Genomic DNA, 22,795 nt, shown 5'->3' with positions numbered 1-22,795 from the left:
CCTTTCTATTTTTCGTAAAGGTGTATGCCGTCGATCTGAACCAGAGGCTTACAATGTCGGAACACTTTAATGCATGGATTGAAACTCTATAATATCAAATGAAGTATCTTGACGCCGTCCACCTCTTCACTCCTGTTATATAGGGGTCGTGTTTCTATTTGGACAACTGAGTCAGACATCTTCTGAACTATTATCGTGTACCATAAATGAAAAGCTTGGTAAGATTATTTCCAACCACCGAAGATTTTTTTGATTGACTTCTACTTTGTCAACTAAGCCTTTCGGTAACTGATGGTGTAGTTGAACGTGGACTGAACTTCCAAAATCATAGACTTCACCTTCAGGATTAGGTTGGTTTCAACCAATGGCCTTATAGCCTCTGCAATAGTGTTTGAGTCCAACTTGCAATGACCCTGTGAAAATTGTTCCCATGGTGCACGTATACCTCCGGTTGTATCTCCGTATCTCCCAACAACCTTTCTTCCGTATCAAGCTAGCTCGAATAAGCTAATCGCATCCATGACCATACATCTTGAATTTTGTATAGAACATCTGTGTCTCGGACTCATACACAGTATGATTGACTCCTCTAGAGATAGTATAGCTCCTAATTGTCGCAACGACTGACTATCTATAACTGTATTTCATTTCGATCCTAAACTCCTCGTCTTTAGGAACAACAATACCTTTAGAAAAAATAAATTGTCACTCATCAATCTATCCAAAATATAAATTAAGAAAAATGTGTTACTCACTCCTCACGTACCTATGTTCGCATATTCGAGGAAATCTGATGGATGCATGGTATCAAGATCCAAGTTACACACAAAAGGTGGAATATCAATGGGTTAATTGACTGCATGTGGAATCACTACGTTTTCCATGACTGCCTCACCTGCCCCATCACCATCCTCACTCTCATCACTGCTTCATGGTTAGCTTCGAAGTCCTCTTTGCTATCACTATTCGTTCCTTCGTACACTTCAGCTTTGTCATCTTTTATATCTGAGTCATGTTGAATCTCATCTGTAGTTATATGTTCAAACTCAACATACAACTCTATCTTCTACTGTTGCACCTGAATTTGCTGGTGAATATAAAATATATGTTGCATACTATATTAGACCGCCAAATACGATAATGGAATTCTTGTATAAAATATTGCTCACCTTCTTTAAGATATCACTCTCTATGCTTTGACAAAGACTGCACTGTAGCTTTGCAAACGTTGTAGTGCAAGGATTCACAAACAAAATCAGATTCTCACACGCAAAACTCACCCCTCATATGTATTTCGTATAATCTCACTATTGTAATACACGAGTATATTGTGTACCCTCCATCATACCACCAACACACTAAAACAACTCTCCTAACAATGAAGTAAAATGACAACGAGCTTTATATTTATAGACAGACCACTCAACACACAAGTCACATGTTGAAATTACATCGAATCAATACATAACACGTGCCCAACACGTTCTATGCGTGCTGGATTAGAGCTTGCCACTGTCTAACACGCGTCCTACTTGCTGGCGCAACATACTATTTGGGTGTTGGACATGCTCTCCCTCCAACTTTCACCCACTTGCAATTACACCAAATTGATCCATTTTTAGCAAAAACACACTCAATATTTCCATATGTACTAAGTTTAAAATTGAAGAGTAGTACATAGCAAGAAATGACAAATTCAAAGTTTGGGTTCCAAGCTCTGCAGTCACATGACAAAATAGAATTTTGAAGTTCAGGACTAGAAAGAAGTTGGAATTTTCAATTGGATTTTCTTTTTTTTGTGCACGTGCTATGTTTACTGAAAATTTACGTTTGATTTTCCTGCACTAAAATACGTAGGAGGACCTTTTATCAATACTCAACGATGAGATACCACAGAGCTAATTTGATTTTCTTTTGGACTTGACCACAGAGCTAATTGAACCGTGGAAACGGTCGTTCTTGAAAGAGAATGACATAATAACCTTTTTTATTTGTCAGAGTGACAAAAATAAATACTGATTTGCATGGTGGGCTATATGATGGGCTTTTTTTCTTTGGATCTCATACTGGGCTAAATTATACGCTAGGTATTTTCTTAAGTTGTTTGTTCGGTTTTACCGATGCACCGAAATTTTGTTCAATAATAGAATCGCAACAATAATAAAAAAAAGTGGATGGGTGGGGCCAGTGTCTTAGATGGAGAAGGAAGAGAGAGAACGTGGGTGGGGTAGAAGTAATGAAGTATGCGTTGGGCATAGTTGGTGCCCGTACCATACCTTGATTACCTTCAAGAATGAACGGCACACGACACCACACTTGAAAACAAAATATCCCGCCCTTCCATTATTACCATCCTATCCTCCTCCCATTCATTTTCTCCGATAAAAATCTCAAATCTTCACTTCTCAATTCTCATTCACTCACTCACTCAGTCACTCTATCTCGTCCCTAACCTAAATCTCTCTCTCAGAGAAGTAACCGCCACAGCGATGAGAGAGATCTTGCACGTGCAGGGAGGTCAATGCGGGAACCAAATCGGCTCCAAGTTCTGGGAGGTGATCTGCGACGAGCACGGCATCGATCCTACTGGAAAGTACAACGGCCAAGCCTCCTCTGATATCCAGCTCGAGAGGATCAATGTCTACTACAATGAAGCTTCTGGTGGAAGGTACGTTCCCAGGGCTGTGCTCATGGATCTTGAGCCTGGTACCATGGACAGCATCAGATCTGGTCCATACGGTAAGATCTTTCGACCTGATAACTTCGTCTTTGGCCAGTCCGGTGCCGGAAACAACTGGGCGAAAGGTCACTACACCGAAGGTGCTGAGTTGATTGACGCCGTTCTCGACGTCGTTCGCAAAGAGGCCGAGAACTGCGACTGCTTGCAAGGTACTTTCATTTCCTTAGCTGTGCTTCTCTGCTTTTAGCTCAGTTTCTCTGTCTTTTGTTTGAACGATCTTCACGATTAAGCTCCCTTGAATGTGATTCGTTTTGAGTAATGTGTGTGATACGATGTGCTTTTAGATTTGTTAAATTTCGATGTAGATATTTCTAGCTATTGATATCGATGAATTTGCTTGATGTGGAAGTTTGATTTTATCAGTATTGTAATGCTCGAGAATTGATCTGGTAAGTTCTAATCGAGGCTGTGAAATTCGACTACTAAGTTTGACTTAATCCGCAAAGAAATCGTTGAATTACTTATACGCCATAAACCATATTTCATAGGTTTATTAATCATTTGTACTTGTTTGACAGAATGATAGAACACTTTCTAAGAGATCCGATTCTCTCTTGTAGAATAAATTATTTTTGGCATTAATGAATACTGTGGGGATCTTGATAAATGGACACCATGAATCGAAAGTAATTGCATCACAAATGACATCTCACTCGGCTTGTTTTCTGGATTGTTTATTCTCTATTTTATCCGTAGATCTATCACAAGAAAAGAAAAAGAAACAGAGAGCGAATAATAGTAGGTCTAGAACTGTTAGCATCGGTTTTTATTTTTTTTTTCTGACAGCTTTCCACTACAATAATTGGTACTCAATCATTTTTCTCAAGTTGGTGAGGCTGAGTTGTTAACATGGCCTCAGTTGTCAGGACTCGTAACAAGGGATGACCAGGGAGGGACCACATTATCTTTTTATGCTAGTGCATGGTTTGTTTCTTCTTCCATTAGTCTATTACCATTAGTACAATTTTTTTGTTCGATTGTCGAAACATGGTTCTTTTGTGTAAATAAACCATGGAACTAAGTTGGATGAATAATTAAATTAAAAGGAGTATGAAACAAACTGATCTGCCTCCGAAAAGAGTTAGAATTGAAATCCACCTGGAACTATATGATAAAGAGTTTATACTATGTCGAATATGGGGATGTGGCTCAAACTCCGAACCTACTGCTAGAGATTCGTTATTCGAATTTTAATATTTTAATTTTGTTTTGAGATTTCAGTATTTTTTTTGAACTTATGGATATCTGTTGCCCTTTATTCTAAATATTATATTTGATTTTATCAGGTTTTCAAGTTTGCCACTCGCTAGGAGGAGGCACTGGTTCTGGAATGGGAACACTTTTGATCTCGAAGATTAGGGAGGAATACCCAGATAGAATGATGCTCACATTCTCTGTTTTTCCATCTCCAAAGGTCTCAGACACTGTTGTGGAGCCATACAATGCAACTTTATCGATACACCAGTTGGTGGAAAATGCAGACGAATGCATGGTTCTTGATAATGAAGCACTTTATGACATTTGCTTCAGGACCTTGAAGCTCAGTACGCCAAGCTGTAAGTATTATCTCATCTGTTCCATATGTTTTAAAAGATTATGCATATAACCAAACAATAATAACCTCTGTTAATTTCTTTTCCTTCGTGGTGTACCTACAGTTGGTGATCTGAACCATCTGATTTCTGCAACTATGAGTGGGGTAACGTGCTGCTTAAGGTTCCCTGGTCAACTGAATTCTGACCTCAGAAAGCTGGCAGTCAATCTGATCCCATTCCCACGTCTTCACTTCTTCATGGTGGGGTTTGCGCCTCTCACATCTCGTGGGTCGCAGCAGTATGTCTCCCTCACTGTTCCAGAACTGACTCAGCAGATGTGGGACGCCAAAAATATGATGTGTGCTGCTGATCCTCGACATGGCCGTTACCTGACGGCTTCAGCAATGTTCAGGGGAAAGATGAGCACGAAAGAGGTGGATGAGCAAATGATCAATGTGCAGAACAAGAACTCGTCGTACTTCGTGGAATGGATTCCCAACAATGTGAAGTCCAGTGTGTGTGATATTCCACCCAAGAATCTGAAGATGTCTTCCACCTTTATTGGAAACTCGACATCAATTCAAGAGATGTTCAGGAGGGTCAGTGAGCAGTTCACGGCAATGTTCAGGCGCAAGGCTTTCTTGCACTGGTACACTGGGGAAGGAATGGACGAGATGGAGTTCACCGAAGCAGAGAGTAACATGAATGATCTAGTTGCGGAGTACCAGCAATACCAGGATGCAACAGCCGAGGATGAGGAGGAGGAGCTCTATGAAGATGATGGTGAAGAGGCTTATAACGAGTAGAATCAAGAATGTTTGCTACCTAAGAGATGTCTCCATTGTAGCCACCTAAATCAATACACAGCTTTACCGCTCATCGTATATCTACTGCCATATGCAATTCTGTATCTCCTTATATTTTTGCTGATTTACTCGTTTAAATGTGTTACATTTCTGGCCTGTCAAACAAAGACAATAGTTTATTCATATATATTTCTATTTCGATTTAATAATATCAAGCATGCAAGTTCATTAGTTTGGTATCATTCCAATTCACATTGCATTTAGTAAACTTGTGGTATTCTGTCATCCTAAAATTGAAAGAAAAGCTACGCCACTTCGCCAACTGGCGTTACCTGCGCTTTTAGAGGAAGCCAAACTTGTACTTAGAACCTCTCACCAGGCCAAAAGATGGGTATCCTTTATTTGTTGCTGTTCCATATTAAGATGGTACAGTTTGGTGATGCTTGTGGGTCGCTAAAACATAAGCAACCGATTTAAAGATCGATATTCTACAAACAAATAGGTGAAAAACACCATGTGAAACTACTGATTTGTTGGGATGTTAATCATTAACTTTTTGAATTAAGAAATCATGCCCTAAAGTCTTGGATCCGTGTTTGTTAATAGTGGTTATTTAATAGAGTAATTAATAAAAAGAAAATAGATATTTATAGTAAGAATTAGTAGGTTAATTAGCTGAAGCAGTAAAGGGTTGTATGAGTTTGTTAGTGAGTGGGAATACATATGCAAGTAATGTATAGTAGGAGTATTCGCAGTGCGGTTTTATTCGGTTTTTTAAAGAAAAGTCATCCGATCCGATGTTATATTAATTGTGCGGTTCAGTTGGTTTGGTTTTTTTATTAAAACCATCCGAACCAAACCAAACCAATTAAATTCGGTTTGGTTCGGTTCGATTTGTTCGGTTTTTAAATTGTTTTGAAAACCTATCCTATTCTAATCATCAAATCATATCTAGGGTACTAAAATAATTAACAATTTCGCAAAATCAATAGATGCAGATGGAACAATGATCAACTTGACTCATAAATCAGTAACAAATTAGCAGAAGCACAAATTAAAATCATTAGCAATTTTGTTGCAAAAACAGGGGAAATAGAACATCAAGAAAGTAAAGAAATACAACCAAACTAATTCCAAAAATTTTGCAAAAATGGTGCACCAATTCGGGGCAATTCCAAACTAAATCAAGAAATAGAACCAAACTGAATAAAAAATACAACCAAACTAATTCCAAAAATGTTCATGTGGTGCACCAATTCCACAAGTTCTTCCTCTTTCACTTTCTCCTTTTCTGCATTAACATTAAATAAACAAAACGTTCAGAATCAACCCAAACCAGAATTTCCCTAAATCAAAACAGAACAACAACAACAACAACAAAGCCTTGTCCCACTAAGTGGGGTCGGCTACATGAATCAAACGACGCCATTGTGCTCTGTCATGTATCATGTCTACAGTGAGACCGTTTACATGTAGATCTCGTCTGACCACCTCATGGATGGTCTTCTTAGGTCTTCCTCTGCCTTTCGCCCTTTGTCCATCTTCCATCTCATCCACCCTCCTGACTGGATGTTCTATCGGTCTTCTTCTCACATGTCCAAACCACCTGAGACGCGATTCAACCATCTTTTCCACAATGGGTGCTACTCCAACTCTCTCCCTTATATCTTCATTCCTTATTTTATCCAATCGCGTATGACCACTCATCCATCTCAACATCTTCATCTCTGCCACACTCAGCTTATGTTCGTGCTCCCCTTTAGCCGCCCAACACTCCGTACCATACAGCATCGCCGGTCTTATAGCGGTGCGATAGAATTTACCTTTAAGTTTTAAAGGCACTTTTTTGTCGCATATAAAACCAGATGCACTCCGCCATTTTGACCAACCTGCTTGGATCCTATGATTTACATCATGTTCAATCTCTCCATTATCCTGTATGATGCACCCGAGATACTTAAAACTTTTAACTTTTCGTAGGGTGTTCTCTCCAATTTTCACCTCTATATTGGAGTTTTCCCTTCTCAGACTGAACTTACATTCCATATATCAAAAATTTCAAATTTAAAAAAGCAAAATCAGAATCAACCTATACCAGAATTTTGCAAGAAAGTCAAGAAATACATTCAAACTAATAAAAAAGCAAAATCAGAATCAACCCTATACCAGAATTTTGCAAGAAAGTAAAGAAATACATTCAAACTAATTCCAAAAATTTTGCAAAAATGGTGCACCAATTCCAAACTAAATCAAAAAATAGAACCAAAAAAGCAAAATCAGAATCAACCCTAAACCAAAATTTTCCTAAATCAAAACAGAACAAAAATTTCAAAATTAAAAAAGCAAAATCATAATCATCCCTAAACCAGAATTTCCTTAAATCAAAACAAAACAAAAATTTCAAAATTAAAAAAACAAAATCAGAATCAACCCTAAACAAGAATTTTCCTAAATCAAAACAGAACAAAAATTTCAAAATTAAAAAAGCAAAATCAGAATCAACAATTCAACAATAGAATCAAGAATAAGGCAACCAAGTGTTCATTACAAATTAAAATCAATAAAAAGACTAAACCAGAATTAATAAAAATAGAATCGGAACAAAACAAACTACCTGAGACTTAGGCTCCATTGCATAGGACGACGGAGGTGCAGGATGGTGAGACGGCGGCGACGACGAACCAAAGACCAGACAGATCAACGACGAACGAGAGACGGACGATGAACGGCGGTTGCTTCGACTGCGTCAGGTGCGTGCTACTGCGGTTCGTCGAAGAAGATAGTGGCTGTTGGTTCGTGGAGGTGACGGCTGCTGGAGAGGTGGTGTGTGGAGCTGTCGAGGCTGAGGGAGAAAGAGAAGCGCTACGAGCTACGAGAAAGAGAGAGGAAGAGAAGAGAGCCGCGCCGCCGCGATGGTGCTGTCCGGCGGCGTCGATGGCAGAGAAGAAGAAGGAAGAGCTTCCGCTGAGATTCAGCGCTACAGAGGTTGAGAGAGAGGGATCGAGGGAGTTAGGGTTTTCTGCTAGGGATGGCTATTGACTGCGGCTGGTTTAGGAGGGAGGCTGCTTTTATAGCAGGGTTTTTAGTAACACCGGTTCGGTTAAAAAACCGAACCGAACCGCAAAAAACTGCACAAATAATTTTTTTCTTTTTTTGGTTTTCCGTTTGTTCGGTTATCGGTTTTTTTGGTTCGGTTGATCGGTTTTGTTCGGATTGGATTGGTTTGAACACTCCTAATGTATAGTGTAAAATGTGAGTACTCATTGGTGATATGAATAGGGTGTTCATGGATCAGATTTAATCTGCAGATATGTAGTATTTATCTGAATTTGATTCGAAAATTGCAGATATCGATCCAATCTGCAAGGCTATCGGATCAGATTGCGAATTTTATGTAAGTATTCGCATATCTGATCTGTGTATCCGCAAAAATAACTAAATAAATAAGTAAATATTATTTTTATGTTTTATTTCATCTAATAATTATCATATATATTATATTATTTTATTTTTATTATTTAAAAAAGTATGTTTAATAATATTTTAAAAGTAAACATATTTAAAAAGTAAAAAAATATTTTTATTGATATTTTTTAATAAAAATAAATTTTTTAAAATATTTATATATTTTGCGGATATATTCGATATTCGATCTGCAAATATGCGGATCGGATCTGATCCGGCTGTTACAAATATTAAGTCATAACTCGGCATTATGAGCCATAACTCAGTAGAACGCATCATAGTTCGGCGTTACGTCATTAATCAGCAACTTACTTTACAACCAGACCCAATGGCTTATATCCTGAAACGCCCAATATAACGGAATGATTCATAAAAGCCTAATCATGACTCTTCAATTTCGAAGACCAACAGAGATGTAACTGACCTTACTTCACCTATAAAGGTATAGTATTCTATCTTATAGACACATTGAATTCTCAATACTGACGTAAGTTTCGGAGTGCCTTTGCAGGTACACTCCCCCCTTGTTCCTTGCTCACGCTTTGCGTAATTGGACATCCCTTCGGAGTAAAGCTTGGACTTCCACGAAGCTCAAAGGCCGGCACCGAAGATAACAACTCGGCGTCGACTCCCAGGGACTGAACTCTCCCTTCAGGTATCCATACAAGAACAATTGGCGCCCACCGTGGGGCCGAGAACATAACTCATTTCATATATCATCGGCCTCGACGTTCTCGCTTGAAGTCATGGCTGAACAATTTCCACCCACACCATCCGAACTCCTTCAAATGGTGACCGAGTTACGGCAAGCCAACCAGCGCATGGCCGAAGAGAACCAAAGAATGCCAAATCAAATTGCTAACTTGAATAACACCCGAATCGAAAACAACAACGATCGGCAAGAAAGGACAGAAGAAGTCGAGCATCAGTCAGGTTTGACACACGTCTCTGAAACTGCTCGACACGAAGAGGAGCAACCCGAGCATAATGAGGAAGTTCGGCCAAACGATGAGGACGACAATCAAGAAAGCTCCCCTGGGCCATTTACGGCCGAGGTGATGAATTTCGTGTTACCCAGGAGGTTCACTCTGCCGAACACCCTAATTCCCTATGATGGGTTAGGTGATCCGAAGAAATACATAAAAAAGTTCACCTCCATAATGATAGTAAATGGTGCATCTGATAAAGTTTTATGTCGTTGCTTTCCATCTAACTTAGACGGTCCTGCAGTTGATTGGTTTTGTTCTTTGCCTACAGGTTCTATCTCTCGCTTTCGAGACCTATCAAAGCCCTTTGAGGAGCACTTTGCTGGATCAGCCATCTACCTACAAGACTCCAATTACCTAAATGCAGTCAAGCAAGGCTAGCACGAAAGCGTTAGGGATTACATGATGCGCTTCACAAAGATAGCCATGAGTATACCCGATCTCCACCCCGAGGCGGAACTGCATGCAATAAAAAGCGGAGTCCGACCAGGGAAATTCCAGGAAACCATTGCTATAGCCAAACCTAAAACTATGGCCGAGTTCTGTGAAAAGGCTAAAGGTCAGATCGACATCGGGAAACTCCGACAAGCTCGGAAAACAGAGAAACCACACTACAGAGACGACGATAAAACACGAGAACACAAGAAGAACTTCAAACCAACTCCGCGATATGAATCCTACACTCAATTCAACACCAAACGCGACGACATCATCAAAGATATAAAAGGCACGGACAAATCAAAATACTACTCTTTCCATCAAAATTGTTAGGAATGGAGTGAGATTTCACTCTAAAATAAAATTAAAAAATATCAAAATTAGCTCATAATCAATTGGTTCGCGTTCTAGTCAAACTTTCAAGTAATCATCAAATCATGTATTTGATGAACAACCAAAGATAGTTTTGGCAATTGACCGTATAGACTAATAATAAGTTACTAGAAACCCTTCCAATAAGGGAAAGGCTATATAAAACTATCAATTTGGCAATTGACAGTTAAGAAATCCTTCACATATGAATGCTTCTACGAAGTCATATATAACATCATCCACTCGAATACCTTACAAGTCTGAGATTAACCTAATCAATGGTGGTACAACTAAGTAAGAATTGGATAAAATTCAACTAGAGCACAATTAATTTGTTTTCAATTTCTTAGCCTTAGAAGACAAAATATAGTCATCGTTAGAGTCATCCTCAGAGCTTGCATCCTCCGCTTTCCGCTTCTTGGACTGCTTCCTTGTGGAGTTTGGGGTCTTCTTCTTAGCAGAAGGTACAGGGGAGGTTGGGCTTTTCTTCTTGACCGTGACGGATCGTGTGCTTCCCTTTGCTGATGCTACAGCTTTAACCGGAGAAGTGAGCTTCGGCTGCAGAGCTTTCTTTTGCTTCTTTTCAAATATTTTCATTGCCACCTCTTTAGGAAGTAAGCCTGACTCCATCAACCTGCAGTTATATTCAATAAGAAATAAACAATTCGAATCCAAGATTCCAGATTAAAATGCAACACCAAACTCTTCAACATTACGCTAGGTCAAGTTTGCAGTAAAAGGGGGGGGGGGGGGTTGAAAGATAGTGATCAGTTTAACTGGATGGAAACTGTTGATATTGCAACTTTAAGGAATATTCTATGAATCTATGGAATCATTAATCTCTAGCAGGCAATAGCAAAAGAAAAACCAGATACACAAATGCCAATTTGCAGATGCATTAGCAGACATCCTACAACCAATTATTGGTTCTGGGTTCACAAATTAAAGAGGCAGTGCATGTTTATAAGGTTAGTTAAAATTAAACATACACATCCTCCAAAATTTGACACGATTCAACCTGACCTGGAACACTACTAAGACAACCTTAAGATACTTTGCTTTAAGGTCAGTATTGAAAGTTAGTTCATCACAATGACCCTTTATGAAGGATGCATGATTACTCAAGCACAATATTGGAGGGAGAAAGACAGGGAAAGCCTACCTCTACCTTTTAAAATGGATTCTCAATGTAACTGAAATTTATATTTCGTATAAAACATAAATTATAACAATATTAAAGAGCATGGTGCTACTAATACAAACTCCAGTTGGTTGGCAAGGGTCTCGTATCTAGCCTAATTTCGTATCACTTGATGATGCTGCAATTTTATAGGAATTCAGGCAAATGAGGCCCTAAATGAACTTGAAATTTCAGTAGTTTGAGACATTGCTATATATTCCAAATATAAATTGTGACAAAAATTTTAAAATTAGAAGCATTCTATGTATTTCTTGCATACACAGACACAGACAAAGTTGATTCGTCAATTTCCTTTTCAACTCTATACCGATCTGTTGCTTAAAGGCAAAACTACACTATCAGTAGTGTCTCAAAGTTGCATATAAACAGTAATGTGTCTCCCACCCTTGACAAATCATGGTAAGGAAAGAAAAACTCACCAGACTTGTGACATTTCGCTTGTCGGAACTTGCTCATATAAACTCTCATAGAAAATCCTGAGAGGATCTTTCTGAAATGTCACAAGGAAACAAACACAACACACTGATTATACAAAACTGGAAAAGCTATAAGGAATAGGAGAATAAAGCATACATGTATAATGTATATAATTGTATATCTACCTCCTCAGGTGGATCTCGTTTCTGGCCAGGTAAATCATACACCTTTTTCGCTCTCTTCTTCTTCTCCTGTTGCTGCTGTGAAGCAGAAGAAGCAGCAGCATCTTCCCCTTTCTTCTTTGTCTTCTTAGTTTCTTCCTCCTTGACCTTCTTCCTTTTCTTCACTACTTCCTTCATCCCCAAAAAACAGTACACATTTTAAGAGAGTAAAAAAAAAATAAAAGAAGCAAAAATGGCCACATAAATTGTAGGAAGAAAGCTTCAATATTGAGAAACCTTGGAATTGTTGGAAGCTCTTTTGGCAATGGGCACGTCGTCGTCGTCGTCGGAGTACTCTTCCTTCTTGGGTTTGGAGCGAGACACAGCAGCGGAAGGCTTGGGCTTGAGGGGTTTGAAAGAAGAATCATTGTCAGAATCTTCTTTCTTCACATTTTGAAGCTTGGAGGTTGTGGCTTTTTTGGAAGACGAAGAACTCTTATTGTTGCTGTGGTTGGCGTCCTCTTTCTTTACCTGCTTCGATTCTTCAGACGGCATTCTTCCGGTGAAGGTGGCAGCAGCGCCACACTTTCCCTTGAGCAATCGCAGCAGAGTTGGGGTTTCGAGCTCCAAAACTTTGCGTTTTGAATTTGTTTGACTTTGACTTATTATTACTGAATATAATTGGGCCCCCAACAAGGCCTTCAATTTGACCCATCACCCTTGGGACTAGAGTTTATTTTTTTTTTCTTGAAAAAGAAGAAGAATGCAGAAGCATATTTAATTAATTTAATATTTTAAATTTTTTTATAGTAACTAGTAACTACGTGTGTGTTTGGATTACAGTTTGCAACCGGAAATTTGTATAAAATTGATTTTGCAAATTTAATTTTGATGAAAAGTAAGTTTGTATTGAAATGATTTATGTTTGGCTATCTTTATATCAAAATGGATTATAGTAAAATAAATATTTTTTGGATTACACTATTCAAAATCACTTTTAGATGAAAAATTACTAAAATAGACATCAACTTAAATAATTTTTTTATATTATCCAGTTATTTTAATTTAGATATTTGAATAATTTTATTAATTAATTTTATAATAAAATTAATATTTATTTATTAAAATAAAAATAACATATAAAAATTAGCAAAATATATTTTATATTAAAAATAAGAAATATGAATTATATATAAGAGTATTTAATCAAATATATTACATTTTTTCAAATTTTAAATATTAACGTGAAAATATTAATTTAGTATTTTTTTACATTTTATTTTTGTTTTAATACTCTCAATAATCTTATTCTTAATATTATTTTGGAATTCAACATATAATTTTATTAATACATATGATTAATTTTTTTATTTAATTTATCCTTTTTTAATGGGATCATAATTTATATTATAAAAAATTACAATAAAAAATTATATATACCAGAATTATAATTATACAAAAGAATACTAAAAATAATAAAATTAAATATTTATCCTGGTAGCGATGGAAATAAATCTAAAAATTCTTGATGATATATTTTATATAGTATATTTTTAGTTCTTTTAGTACTCTTTTTTAGTACCTGTAGTTTTTTACTATTATTATTATTTATAGTTAATTTTTTGTTTAATTTACTTTATCTAATGTGATCAATAAATCATATTATGAAAAGATAATAATAAATATAATATATAAAAATCACAATTATAAGAGTGTATAATGTTAAATAAAAATTTAACAAAAAATAAAAATAATAAATAATAGAAAAAGAAAGTTCATATATAAGGAGAAATAATAAAAATTTCATAAATAATACAATAACATGTTTCAAGGATAAAATTGGTAAAAAAAAATAAATGTTTAATGTAAATAGCTAAAAGCTCGTTAGTGAAACGCAGAAGCTAGAAATTGTTGCTTCTAGCAAACTTGGGTTTGACATCAAAATCACTTCTGCGTTTGCCAAATCAAAAGTTAGCCAAACAAAAAATTGAAACTTTCAATAAGCTTAAACGTGCTTTTTCTCTTCAAACGGGTTTGCCAAACACACCCGTACGTAACTACTGATGAATGATGATCATTCGTTATTTTATCATGACTCTAGTTTAATCGAAAAATATAGGTAATTAATATTTTATTTTTATTTTTATTTTTTTATATTTGAACTAACGTTAAATAACTTTTTCATTTTTTACTAAAATTATTGATCTTTTAATATTCTCTGATTTAATTTGGCCAAAAAGAATTATGAGTATGAGTATGAACAAAGAGTGCATATTATTCTTCTTCTAAAATAGACGGGTACAAGTTGTTTGGTATCAATCCTGGGTGGCGAATGATATAACTTGGTGGGCAATTGGGCATAAAAGCTCAAAGGAGAAAAAAAAGTTAAAAAATAAAAGAGATGGTTCGGGTTTGAAGTGGAGATAGAATCAAGAATCTGATCGAGTCAGTACCATCTTGGAATCTATTCTAAAGCCAACATAAATCAGAGAGTGACACACAAAGACAACCTTTTCTTCTTTTCTCTTTTGCCTGCATTATAAATTCCAACCAGAGAGACTTAGGAGTTAAGAGAAAAAATGGTGTGGCCATTGAAGGAGAAAAGGGGTCCAGCATGGAAGCAAGGGTGGACAATGAACACATTGTCATCCATATCGGCACCTCCATTTCAACTAGTAGCCATAGTTGGCATTGTGATGTTTTTGCTATTACTCCCTTCTTACATTAAATTGAGGACAACCATGCAAACAGCCACCATCAACCTCAACTTTCTCCTCTTGTTTCTTCCACTTCTCTTAATACTCGTTGCACATTCCATATCTAAGCATGGCTCGCGCCTCGTCCTTCCGGCCCCTGTCTCGTCCCTTGCTCGAGCCATGGGGCGAACTTCGTCAGCAGGAACCGGAGGAGGGTCGCCGTGGGGCGTGGCCGCGCTGGTGGTGTTGCTCTTGGCATTGGCCTTCTTCCGCTCCAATTTCAGGTCTATGTGGTCGCCACTGGTTTGGAGATCCTACTAATTGGTAATATCTTAAATATGTTACTTTAATTATATAGTAATTATTGTATTGTATTGTATACACAAATGTTACTTATTCCTCAATCGGTCCTCACTCTATCCATAATTTTTTTTTGCCTTCTTTTTTTAATGTTCATGTATTAGTAACGGTAGTCAGTTTAGTCGGACTAACTTTCAAAGTTTTAGAGTTAGCATTTTTATTAAAATTTAGTTAGTATTTAACCATTAAAAAAGAGTATATAATTTTACACTATTAAATATAATTTTATATTATTAAAAATATTAATGATAGATAATTAATAACTACAAATCACAAAAGATATTGATTCTTGGCGCCTGATTCAATACTCCTAAAAGGTTTGGAGTATTAAAACTCTTCTTAAAGAGTTAAACAAAAGTTAACGTATTTGGAGTTTTAGTACTCCTTAATTAAGAAGAGAGAGAAGAATCATCATTTAATTATTAAAGAAAGAGAAAAGAATTAGCATTAAATTCTATTTGGGTTAAATTTTTTGGTTTAATTTAAATTTATTTTATTTTTAGATTGATATTAAATTATTATAAAATTATGATAAAAATAAAAATTTAAAAGAATTAAAAAGATATAATACTCTTACTATTCTAAATTTTTTCTATTTAAACAAGCATATTCATATTATTTTAAAATTAATACGAATAAATTTATTTAAAATTTTTAAATTTTAAATAAATATATTCATCTTATTTTAAATAAATATTCTCGTATTATTTTTTTAAAGCGGTTAAACATGATTTTTAATATCTCAACAAAAGAGATAGATATATATAATCTTTCAAATTAATAATATTAGAGTGTATATATAAGTACATAATATCTGAAAAGATTAATAAATCTTACCTAGAAAATATAGTTAGAGATATTTTTTTCTTAAGATAATAAAAATAATACGAATACGTTTATTTTTATTAAATTAAATTATTAATTTAAATTATATCTATCTAAATTTTAAATAAAAAATTTTAAAAGTTTAAAATTCAAATATGTGAATAAAATTAGATTAATAAAAAAATAAAAATATACGAATACGATTTAAATTGTACAAAAATAGGAATAACTTTGTCGGTGAACAAATTCATTATTTTCAATGAACAAAAGAAGATAGTATATTAAATAAACTTTATGAAATAAATTATCATTTTAAATAAATAATTAAAATAAATAAAATATAAAATTATTAATTAATTAGATTTTATTAACTAATTAAATAACTTATATACTAATAGAGCATATTAAATTTCTTATAATAATTATAATTATCATTTATTAAAAATATATTTTATAAGTTGTAATTAATATGTTTGTAGTTTTTCAAAAAAAAAATATTAATTGTTTATTGATTTCATCAGTATGCATTAAATGTTAACCTAAATCAACGCAAAATAAATTAAATTTTAAATTTTAATAGTATTTTTTTGTTAAAATTATATGGAGTTTTAAAACTCCAAATATTAAGGGAGTATTGTAATGTACGTTGGCACAATATCCTAGAGAATTCCATTAATGAAGTTTTTTATGTATATTGACAAAATTATTAATTAATTAATATATATTTTTTTTGTAAAACTACCAATACATTAATTATAACTTTTAAAATATATTTTTAATAAAATAGCAATTATGATTATTACAGAAATCTTTTTTGATGACTTACTATTGAAAATTTAATATATTCTATTGGTATATAAGTTATTAAAATTATTAAATTCATTTATAAATTCTAATTAATTAATAATTTTTATTTTTATTTATTTTAATTATTTATTTGATATTATAATTTATCTCATAAAATTTGAAATTTTTAAATAAATAATTTAATTATTTTAATTATCAAAATAAATAATTTATAGCGTACTTACCAATTTACACTACGTTTATTTATTTCGTTTACATATGTATATTTTTGTCAATTTTTATATATCTTGTTTACACATAAAAATTATCTCGTTTATAGTATAAACTAGATATATGTATTTATAAATAATTAAATATAATTTTTAAAAATAATAAAAAATATTAATAATTTAAATTGGATTAAACTTTGTAACAAATTTTGTACAACCAACTTAAATAGAAAAAATTTTATATTCAATGCCAATAGAGTCGTGATCTTCATTAACTGTGTCATCAAATAAATCACCTATATTTAAATTATATTTCAAATTTTTATACACTCTCATGTGACAAACAAAATTTGAAATATATATAATTTAAATTTAAAAATTAATATTCAAGAGAGTACATAAAAAATTTAAAAATTTTGTCATTTAAAAATTTGAAATATTATTGAATTGCTTTAGAAAGAAATCTAAGAATTATTATTAACTTTATTGAAAAAATAAAAAACTTTAAATTTCACAAAATATTTTTTTTTAGAGTTTGGGATTCGACCTAAACTAATTATCCTATATATTAAAAATAAAAATAAAAATTTATATAATTTTTACCTAACTTATCAAACTTTAACTATCATTCACATTTTTTTATTCTTATTTTTTTCTTTGCAAATTTTTTTTCTTTTTTTTATTAAAGAAATTTAATTCTAATTCGATATTCAAATCAATGCAAACTGATATGATCCGTCTGGGTTTAATTACAAAAACATATTTACACCCTAATTTCATGAGTTAAATATCAGAAGCAACAACTCTAGTTACAAATCTGACGATAATTTAATACTATTCTGCTCTTTGGTTTGTGACTACTTATTTAAAATTATTTTTAAATTTAGTTTTAACTATAAAAATTTAAAATTAAATTTAAATAATAACCTAAAATTGATTTAAAATAACACTTTAAAAAAATATTAATTCTATTACTAATATATATTTATATATATCCTAATTAAATGGTATGTTATAATATAGTTAATTTTTAAAATCACGATGTTATAGATAAAAAAATAGTATACGTGATAAGTTTTATGAAATAAATTATAATATTAAATAAATAATTAAAACAAATAAAATTTAAAATTATTAATTAATTAAAACATAAAAATAAATTTTAAAAGATAAAAATATACCAGTACGATTTAGATGGTAATGTAATGAGTTTATGAAATTTTAAAACAAAATAAATCTTAAAGATAAAAATAAAAAATTGTTATGGAAAACAATCATTTTTTTATTTTATTTCAATAAAAAAATTAACACTAATAAAATACTAATTAAAAAAAACGTTGCTTAATAGATAAAGATATATTTTATGATTATTTTATGGTTTTTATTTAAAAGTATAGTTTTATGTTAGTGTTAATTTTTTAAATATTAATTTTTTTAAAAAAATATAATTTATTGACATTAATTGTTTGATGATGTTATTAATATATAATAAAAGTTCTATTAATAGAATACCTATTAAAAAATTGTGCCAATACATATTACAATATTGATAATCTAAAAAGAGTTTCAAAATTCCAAACATAAGAGGAGTATTGTAACATCCACCTTGATTCTCTAACACTACTATTATAATTAAGTTTAACTTAATTAAAACTCATATGGATCATACCCAAATCAAAAGATGATTGATGGAAGTTTTCATTTTCTGAGTTTTAAATAGGTAAAGACTACGAGATGTTAATTAAGTTTTATTAGATAATAAATTAAGAAAACTTTTATGTTTGAAATTTCAATTATGTAGTTCTTGAGATGTAAATTAAAATAATATGAATGGATGTGATTTCTTTAAGAATATTAGGATGTTCTATAGTTTTATTTAGTGTTGGAAAGATCGTAACCTGCAATTCTCTTATATTGAGAGAATGCTTTGTCGATTACGCATAGATACATAGAGTGCAGCTAATGTTTGGAGGCTGTGAAGCCAAAGCCAAGACACGGTTACGTAGCTAATGTGCATAGCCGACCTAAGTTTTTAAAAGAATGACTAAGTGGGCTTCTATCTCTCAGATAATAACAAACTTCTTTTGTTTGATAGAAGGCCTGAAGCCACGAAAAGAAGTATTGGCCTATTGGGTAAAGTTGGTGAATAAGAGAGTAGTGTGTAACATCCTGTTACCCTAAGCCTTACCTCTAGCCGTAAAGCGAAAGATAACAAGACGTCACGACAGTTCTAAAGCTCATGCATCAATAAATATAGAAGGAGATAATAATACTAGAAGCCCGATGAAGGAATAAAGTTCAAAATCGCATAAAGCAGATTTACAAGCGTGAGACGTCCACACACGATAACTAAAATGTAAAGGCACAGGGTACAACATGAAACTTAATATAATAATAGTCAAGATAGATATATATAAGTGTAATAAACAAAAGAACTCTAGTCGTAACCCGCGGAGCTTAGGCCAACTAGTTACAATAGAAAAATACAGAGTCTTTGAGTTAAAACATCTTATACAACTTATTTCTCAAGTAAGCCTCTAAGGCCATAAAGTCTAAAACAAAAAGGGTGAGAGATAGTACTACAACAAAATAAAACAAAAATAAACCAAGAATAAACCATACTCCGCTCTGTCACCATGTCCGCAATTTCACTGAGGTGAATTACGACCTGTATTTGAAAATCAACAACATATGGTATGAGAACCGGAGGTTCTCAGTATGGTAATAGTGCCCAATATGTAAGATGTAAGACTCCGAGACGCCGAAGGCAATCCTATAACTTCACATCGAATATGGATATTCAAGCTTAGAATAAAATAAATAAATAAAGAAATTAAACCATAAACAGGGTTATCTAAACTTAGGGGAATTCTAACTAATACTAATCACACCGCTGTATCCCACAGCCTTCGCCAACCTAACCTCCGTACAATCCCATCGCCATCGCCTACCTAACCTCCTCAGCACCAGACAATCACAAATAATGCAAGCAAGTAATACACAGGTAGTAATCATATATAACAAGTAATTCAAAAAGCAAGTAGGCATATCATATAACTAGGCAAACTCAAGTAATCAAAGCAAACAAGCACATAAGAAATGTATATGATGAATGCCTGTCCTATTGGCTCGTGATATCACTAGTCGGTCTGTAAATGCCAACCCGACACATCCTTCCAGATGTAGCCTTTTCTGCCACGCCAGAGATATAATGCCCTGCACACTCATGCAGCAGCGAATCTGCTATGCCAGAGATATAGTGCCCTGCACACTCATGCAGTAGAGAGTCTACTACGCCAGGGATATAGGCCCTGCACACTTCATGCAGCAGAGAAGGAAACAACCACAACAAATCATGCAGCAGAACAATCTACCACGCCAGGGATATAGACCTCCCACACTCTCAACAACAACTAGTCATGCAGTAGAAAAATCTGCCACGCCGGAGATATAGGCTCCGCACACTCCCATATAATCCAATAATTTTCACATTATTCATTTCCAAGCCCTCAGCTCATCATAACCATCACTAGTTTCCAACTTCTCAAATAATTGAATTGAATAGCTTGTTGATTATAGATTTGAGAATGTAAATTTATAGTTGATGATGCTTGATGAATTAGTAGTGATTTGGTGAATTTGTGGATGATTTGAAATATGATTATTGTGGTCATTGTCATGGTAATGAGGAAGGATATGTAGTGTTGAATTGGTAGGTTTGAAAATGTTTAAAATGAAACTTTTGAATTGAAAATGAGGTATAGAAGAGAATTGCAAAAATTTTGGTTTTGGGCCAAATTTTGACAGGCTATAACTTAACTTCTGAAACCCCAGATTGATTTTAACTTGTTTTAAATAAAAATTGGATTTGTGAAGTTTATGCCGTTCGAAGAACGAAAGAAAAACGATTTAAAATGATTGAGTTATGCCCGTCGGAAGTTTGGATGTAGAATGTGTAATTTTGCAGCTAAACTTACCATGGATTTGCAGCTTTCTAGTTGATTTGCCAATTTTTTTTAAGAAACGTACGTCCACGCATATGCGTGGGATGAAATTTCGGCTGCGCAAATGCAAGGAACTCTACGCGTACGCGTGATGGACCAGCAGGCATGTCCACGCGTACGCATGGCCCACACGTACGCATGACATGATATACTCACTTACGCGTACGTATGACAAGGGGATGCGTGCACGAGCTATATTTTTACACTTCCACGCACACGCGTGAGCCACGTGTACGTGTGACCCCTATTTCAGCAAACATGGTTCTCAGCAATTTTAACTGTATTTCAAACTTCTAAACCTTTATTTTCATTCCTTTAGTCATTAATAATAGTATTAAACCTGATAATCATTTGAAGTTAGGAAGTGGGGATAACTTGAAAGTGAAGAAAAGCTGAAAATTGATGAATTGATTATGAAATATTACAGATGATCATGTATGATACTTGGCTTGATAATTAAATGATTGATCATGTGTGATACTTGGCTCAAATGATTAAATGATCTGAGATACAAGATTCTCTGGGTAAAGTACCATGGCTTGCCACCACAAGTACCAGGTTGAAAATTCGATACTCTGTTGACCCTATGACGTAAGGATGACCGGGCACTTATAAATTCCCGAGAATGTTAACCCCCATTGAGCAATATTGATTATTTGAAAAAAAGCTATGCATAGACTCTTGGGGATGCACGTCGAGGGATAGTCTAAGGTTTTCGGACTTGTCGGGTTGGCTGGATAACCGACATATGAGCCTCATCAGCCATAGGACAGCATGCATCATATGCATACTACTTGAACAACTTGTTTGTGCATTAACTGGGTGTGCCTAAGTGTACTTGCCATGTTAAATGTATATTTGTTACCTGCAGTATTTGTAACCTTCTTGTACTTGCCTTTATCTGTTTATTTGTCTATGATATGCTGACGGAGATGGAGGTATGGAGGAATGGTAGTGTGGGACTTAGATTTAATATTAAATTAAGTTAAGCTTAGATACTCTTAGAAAACCACCTTTTATGGCTTCTGTTTAATACTTTAAGCTCTCTGATCTGAGTGTCGGCGTTCTAGGATTGTCTCTGGCATTCTCAGGACCTTATATATTATGTGTGTGGCACCTTTACCATACTGAGAACCTCTGGTTCTCACCCCATACTATGTTGTTGTTTTTCAGATGCAGGTCGAAAGGCATCTCGTTCGGCGTCTAGACTTCTGAAGCGAAGTGGTTTCTAGGTTATTTTGTTGTACAATGATGTATAAATATGTACTTAGCTTTCTCTCCGCATAACTTATTCTTTTGATCCTCTTAGAGGTTTATGGAGAGACAGGATTTTGTTTATGTACATTTGGGTTTTGGATATGTATATATATGTGTGTGTATATAATCTGGCCAGTCTTGACTTCGCGGGCTGAGTTAGGAGCTTGTTATTTTGTATCTTTAACCCTCTGTTCCTGGTTTTGGTTACTTTATATTTAACAGTTATAGCTTTCTTAGTATGCAAGATAACTCGTTACTTGAGCATTGCGCTTTTATTTCGCGATTTTTATTTTCTTTATTCTTCAAGGCTCCTAGTATATTATAATCCTTCTGCTATAATATGTACACATTTTATTTTACAGGTCGTAATACCGCTCCACCTCTGTTTTACGACTTAAGCGTAAAGCTCAGTTTGGTAGGGTGTTACATTATGGTATCAGAGCAGTTTGTTCCTATAGATCCTGAAAGACGGACTGATCATGTTTCTGTGCATTCTCTGTATATGTGTTAATGTGC

The 22,795-nt window shown here is 34.0% G+C and overlaps 2 protein-coding genes and 1 long non-coding RNA gene across 3 annotated transcripts; 2 read left to right on the top strand and 1 right to left on the bottom strand.

Moving 5' to 3' along the window:
- The first annotated feature begins 2,198 nt into the window (after positions 1-2,198).
- LOC112705648 (tubulin beta chain) lies at positions 2,199-5,312 on the top strand. Its single transcript, XM_025756534.3, has 3 exons — positions 2,199-2,889; positions 4,027-4,296; positions 4,399-5,312. The coding sequence occupies exons 1-3, from the start codon at positions 2,490-2,492 to the stop codon at positions 5,079-5,081; spliced, it is 1,353 nt and encodes a 450-aa protein (XP_025612319.1). The 5' UTR covers positions 2,199-2,489; the 3' UTR covers positions 5,082-5,312.
- A 5,155-nt stretch (positions 5,313-10,467) lies between these two features.
- Positions 10,468-12,794, bottom strand: LOC112705647 (uncharacterized). The gene is made up of 4 exons (XM_025756532.3): positions 12,419-12,794; positions 12,146-12,313; positions 11,963-12,033; positions 10,468-10,976 (listed from the first exon to the last, which is right to left on the bottom strand). The coding sequence occupies exons 1-4, from the start codon at positions 12,674-12,676 to the stop codon at positions 10,670-10,672; spliced, it is 804 nt and encodes a 267-aa protein (XP_025612317.1). The 5' UTR covers positions 12,677-12,794; the 3' UTR covers positions 10,468-10,669.
- Positions 12,795-14,631: 1,837 nt separating this feature from the next.
- Positions 14,632-22,528, top strand: LOC140174773 (uncharacterized). Its single transcript, XR_011864437.1, has 2 exons — positions 14,632-15,141; positions 22,196-22,528. It is a non-coding gene; the product is annotated as an uncharacterized lncRNA (long non-coding RNA).
- The last annotated feature ends 267 nt before the right edge of the window (positions 22,529-22,795 follow it).

This window comes from Arachis hypogaea, chromosome 8, assembly GCF_003086295.3.
Source record: "Arachis hypogaea cultivar Tifrunner chromosome 8, arahy.Tifrunner.gnm2.J5K5, whole genome shotgun sequence".
Lineage (NCBI taxonomy): Eukaryota > Viridiplantae > Streptophyta > Magnoliopsida > Fabales > Fabaceae > Arachis > Arachis hypogaea.
This window is presented reverse-complemented; position numbering and strand designations above follow the sequence as displayed.

Coding starts and splice junctions, on each gene's coding strand:
- LOC112705648 (XM_025756534.3), top strand. CDS start 2,490: ATGAGAGAGATCTTGCACGTGCAGGGAGGTCAATGCGGGAACCAAATC. Junction 2,890..4,026: donor GAACTGCGACTGCTTGCAAG/GTACTTTCATTT, acceptor TGATTTTATCAG/GTTTTCAAGTTTGCCACTCG. Junction 4,297..4,398: donor GAAGCTCAGTACGCCAAGCT/GTAAGTATTATC, acceptor GTGTACCTACAG/TTGGTGATCTGAACCATCTG.
- LOC112705647 (XM_025756532.3), bottom strand. CDS start 12,676: ATGCCGTCTGAAGAATCGAAGCAGGTAAAGAAAGAGGACGCCAACCAC. Junction 12,314..12,418: donor GAGCTTCCAACAATTCCAAG/GTTTCTCAATAT, acceptor TTGGGGATGAAG/GAAGTAGTGAAGAAAAGGAA. Junction 10,977..11,962: donor AGCGAAATGTCACAAGTCTG/GTGAGTTTTTCT, acceptor ATATAACTGCAG/GTTGATGGAGTCAGGCTTAC.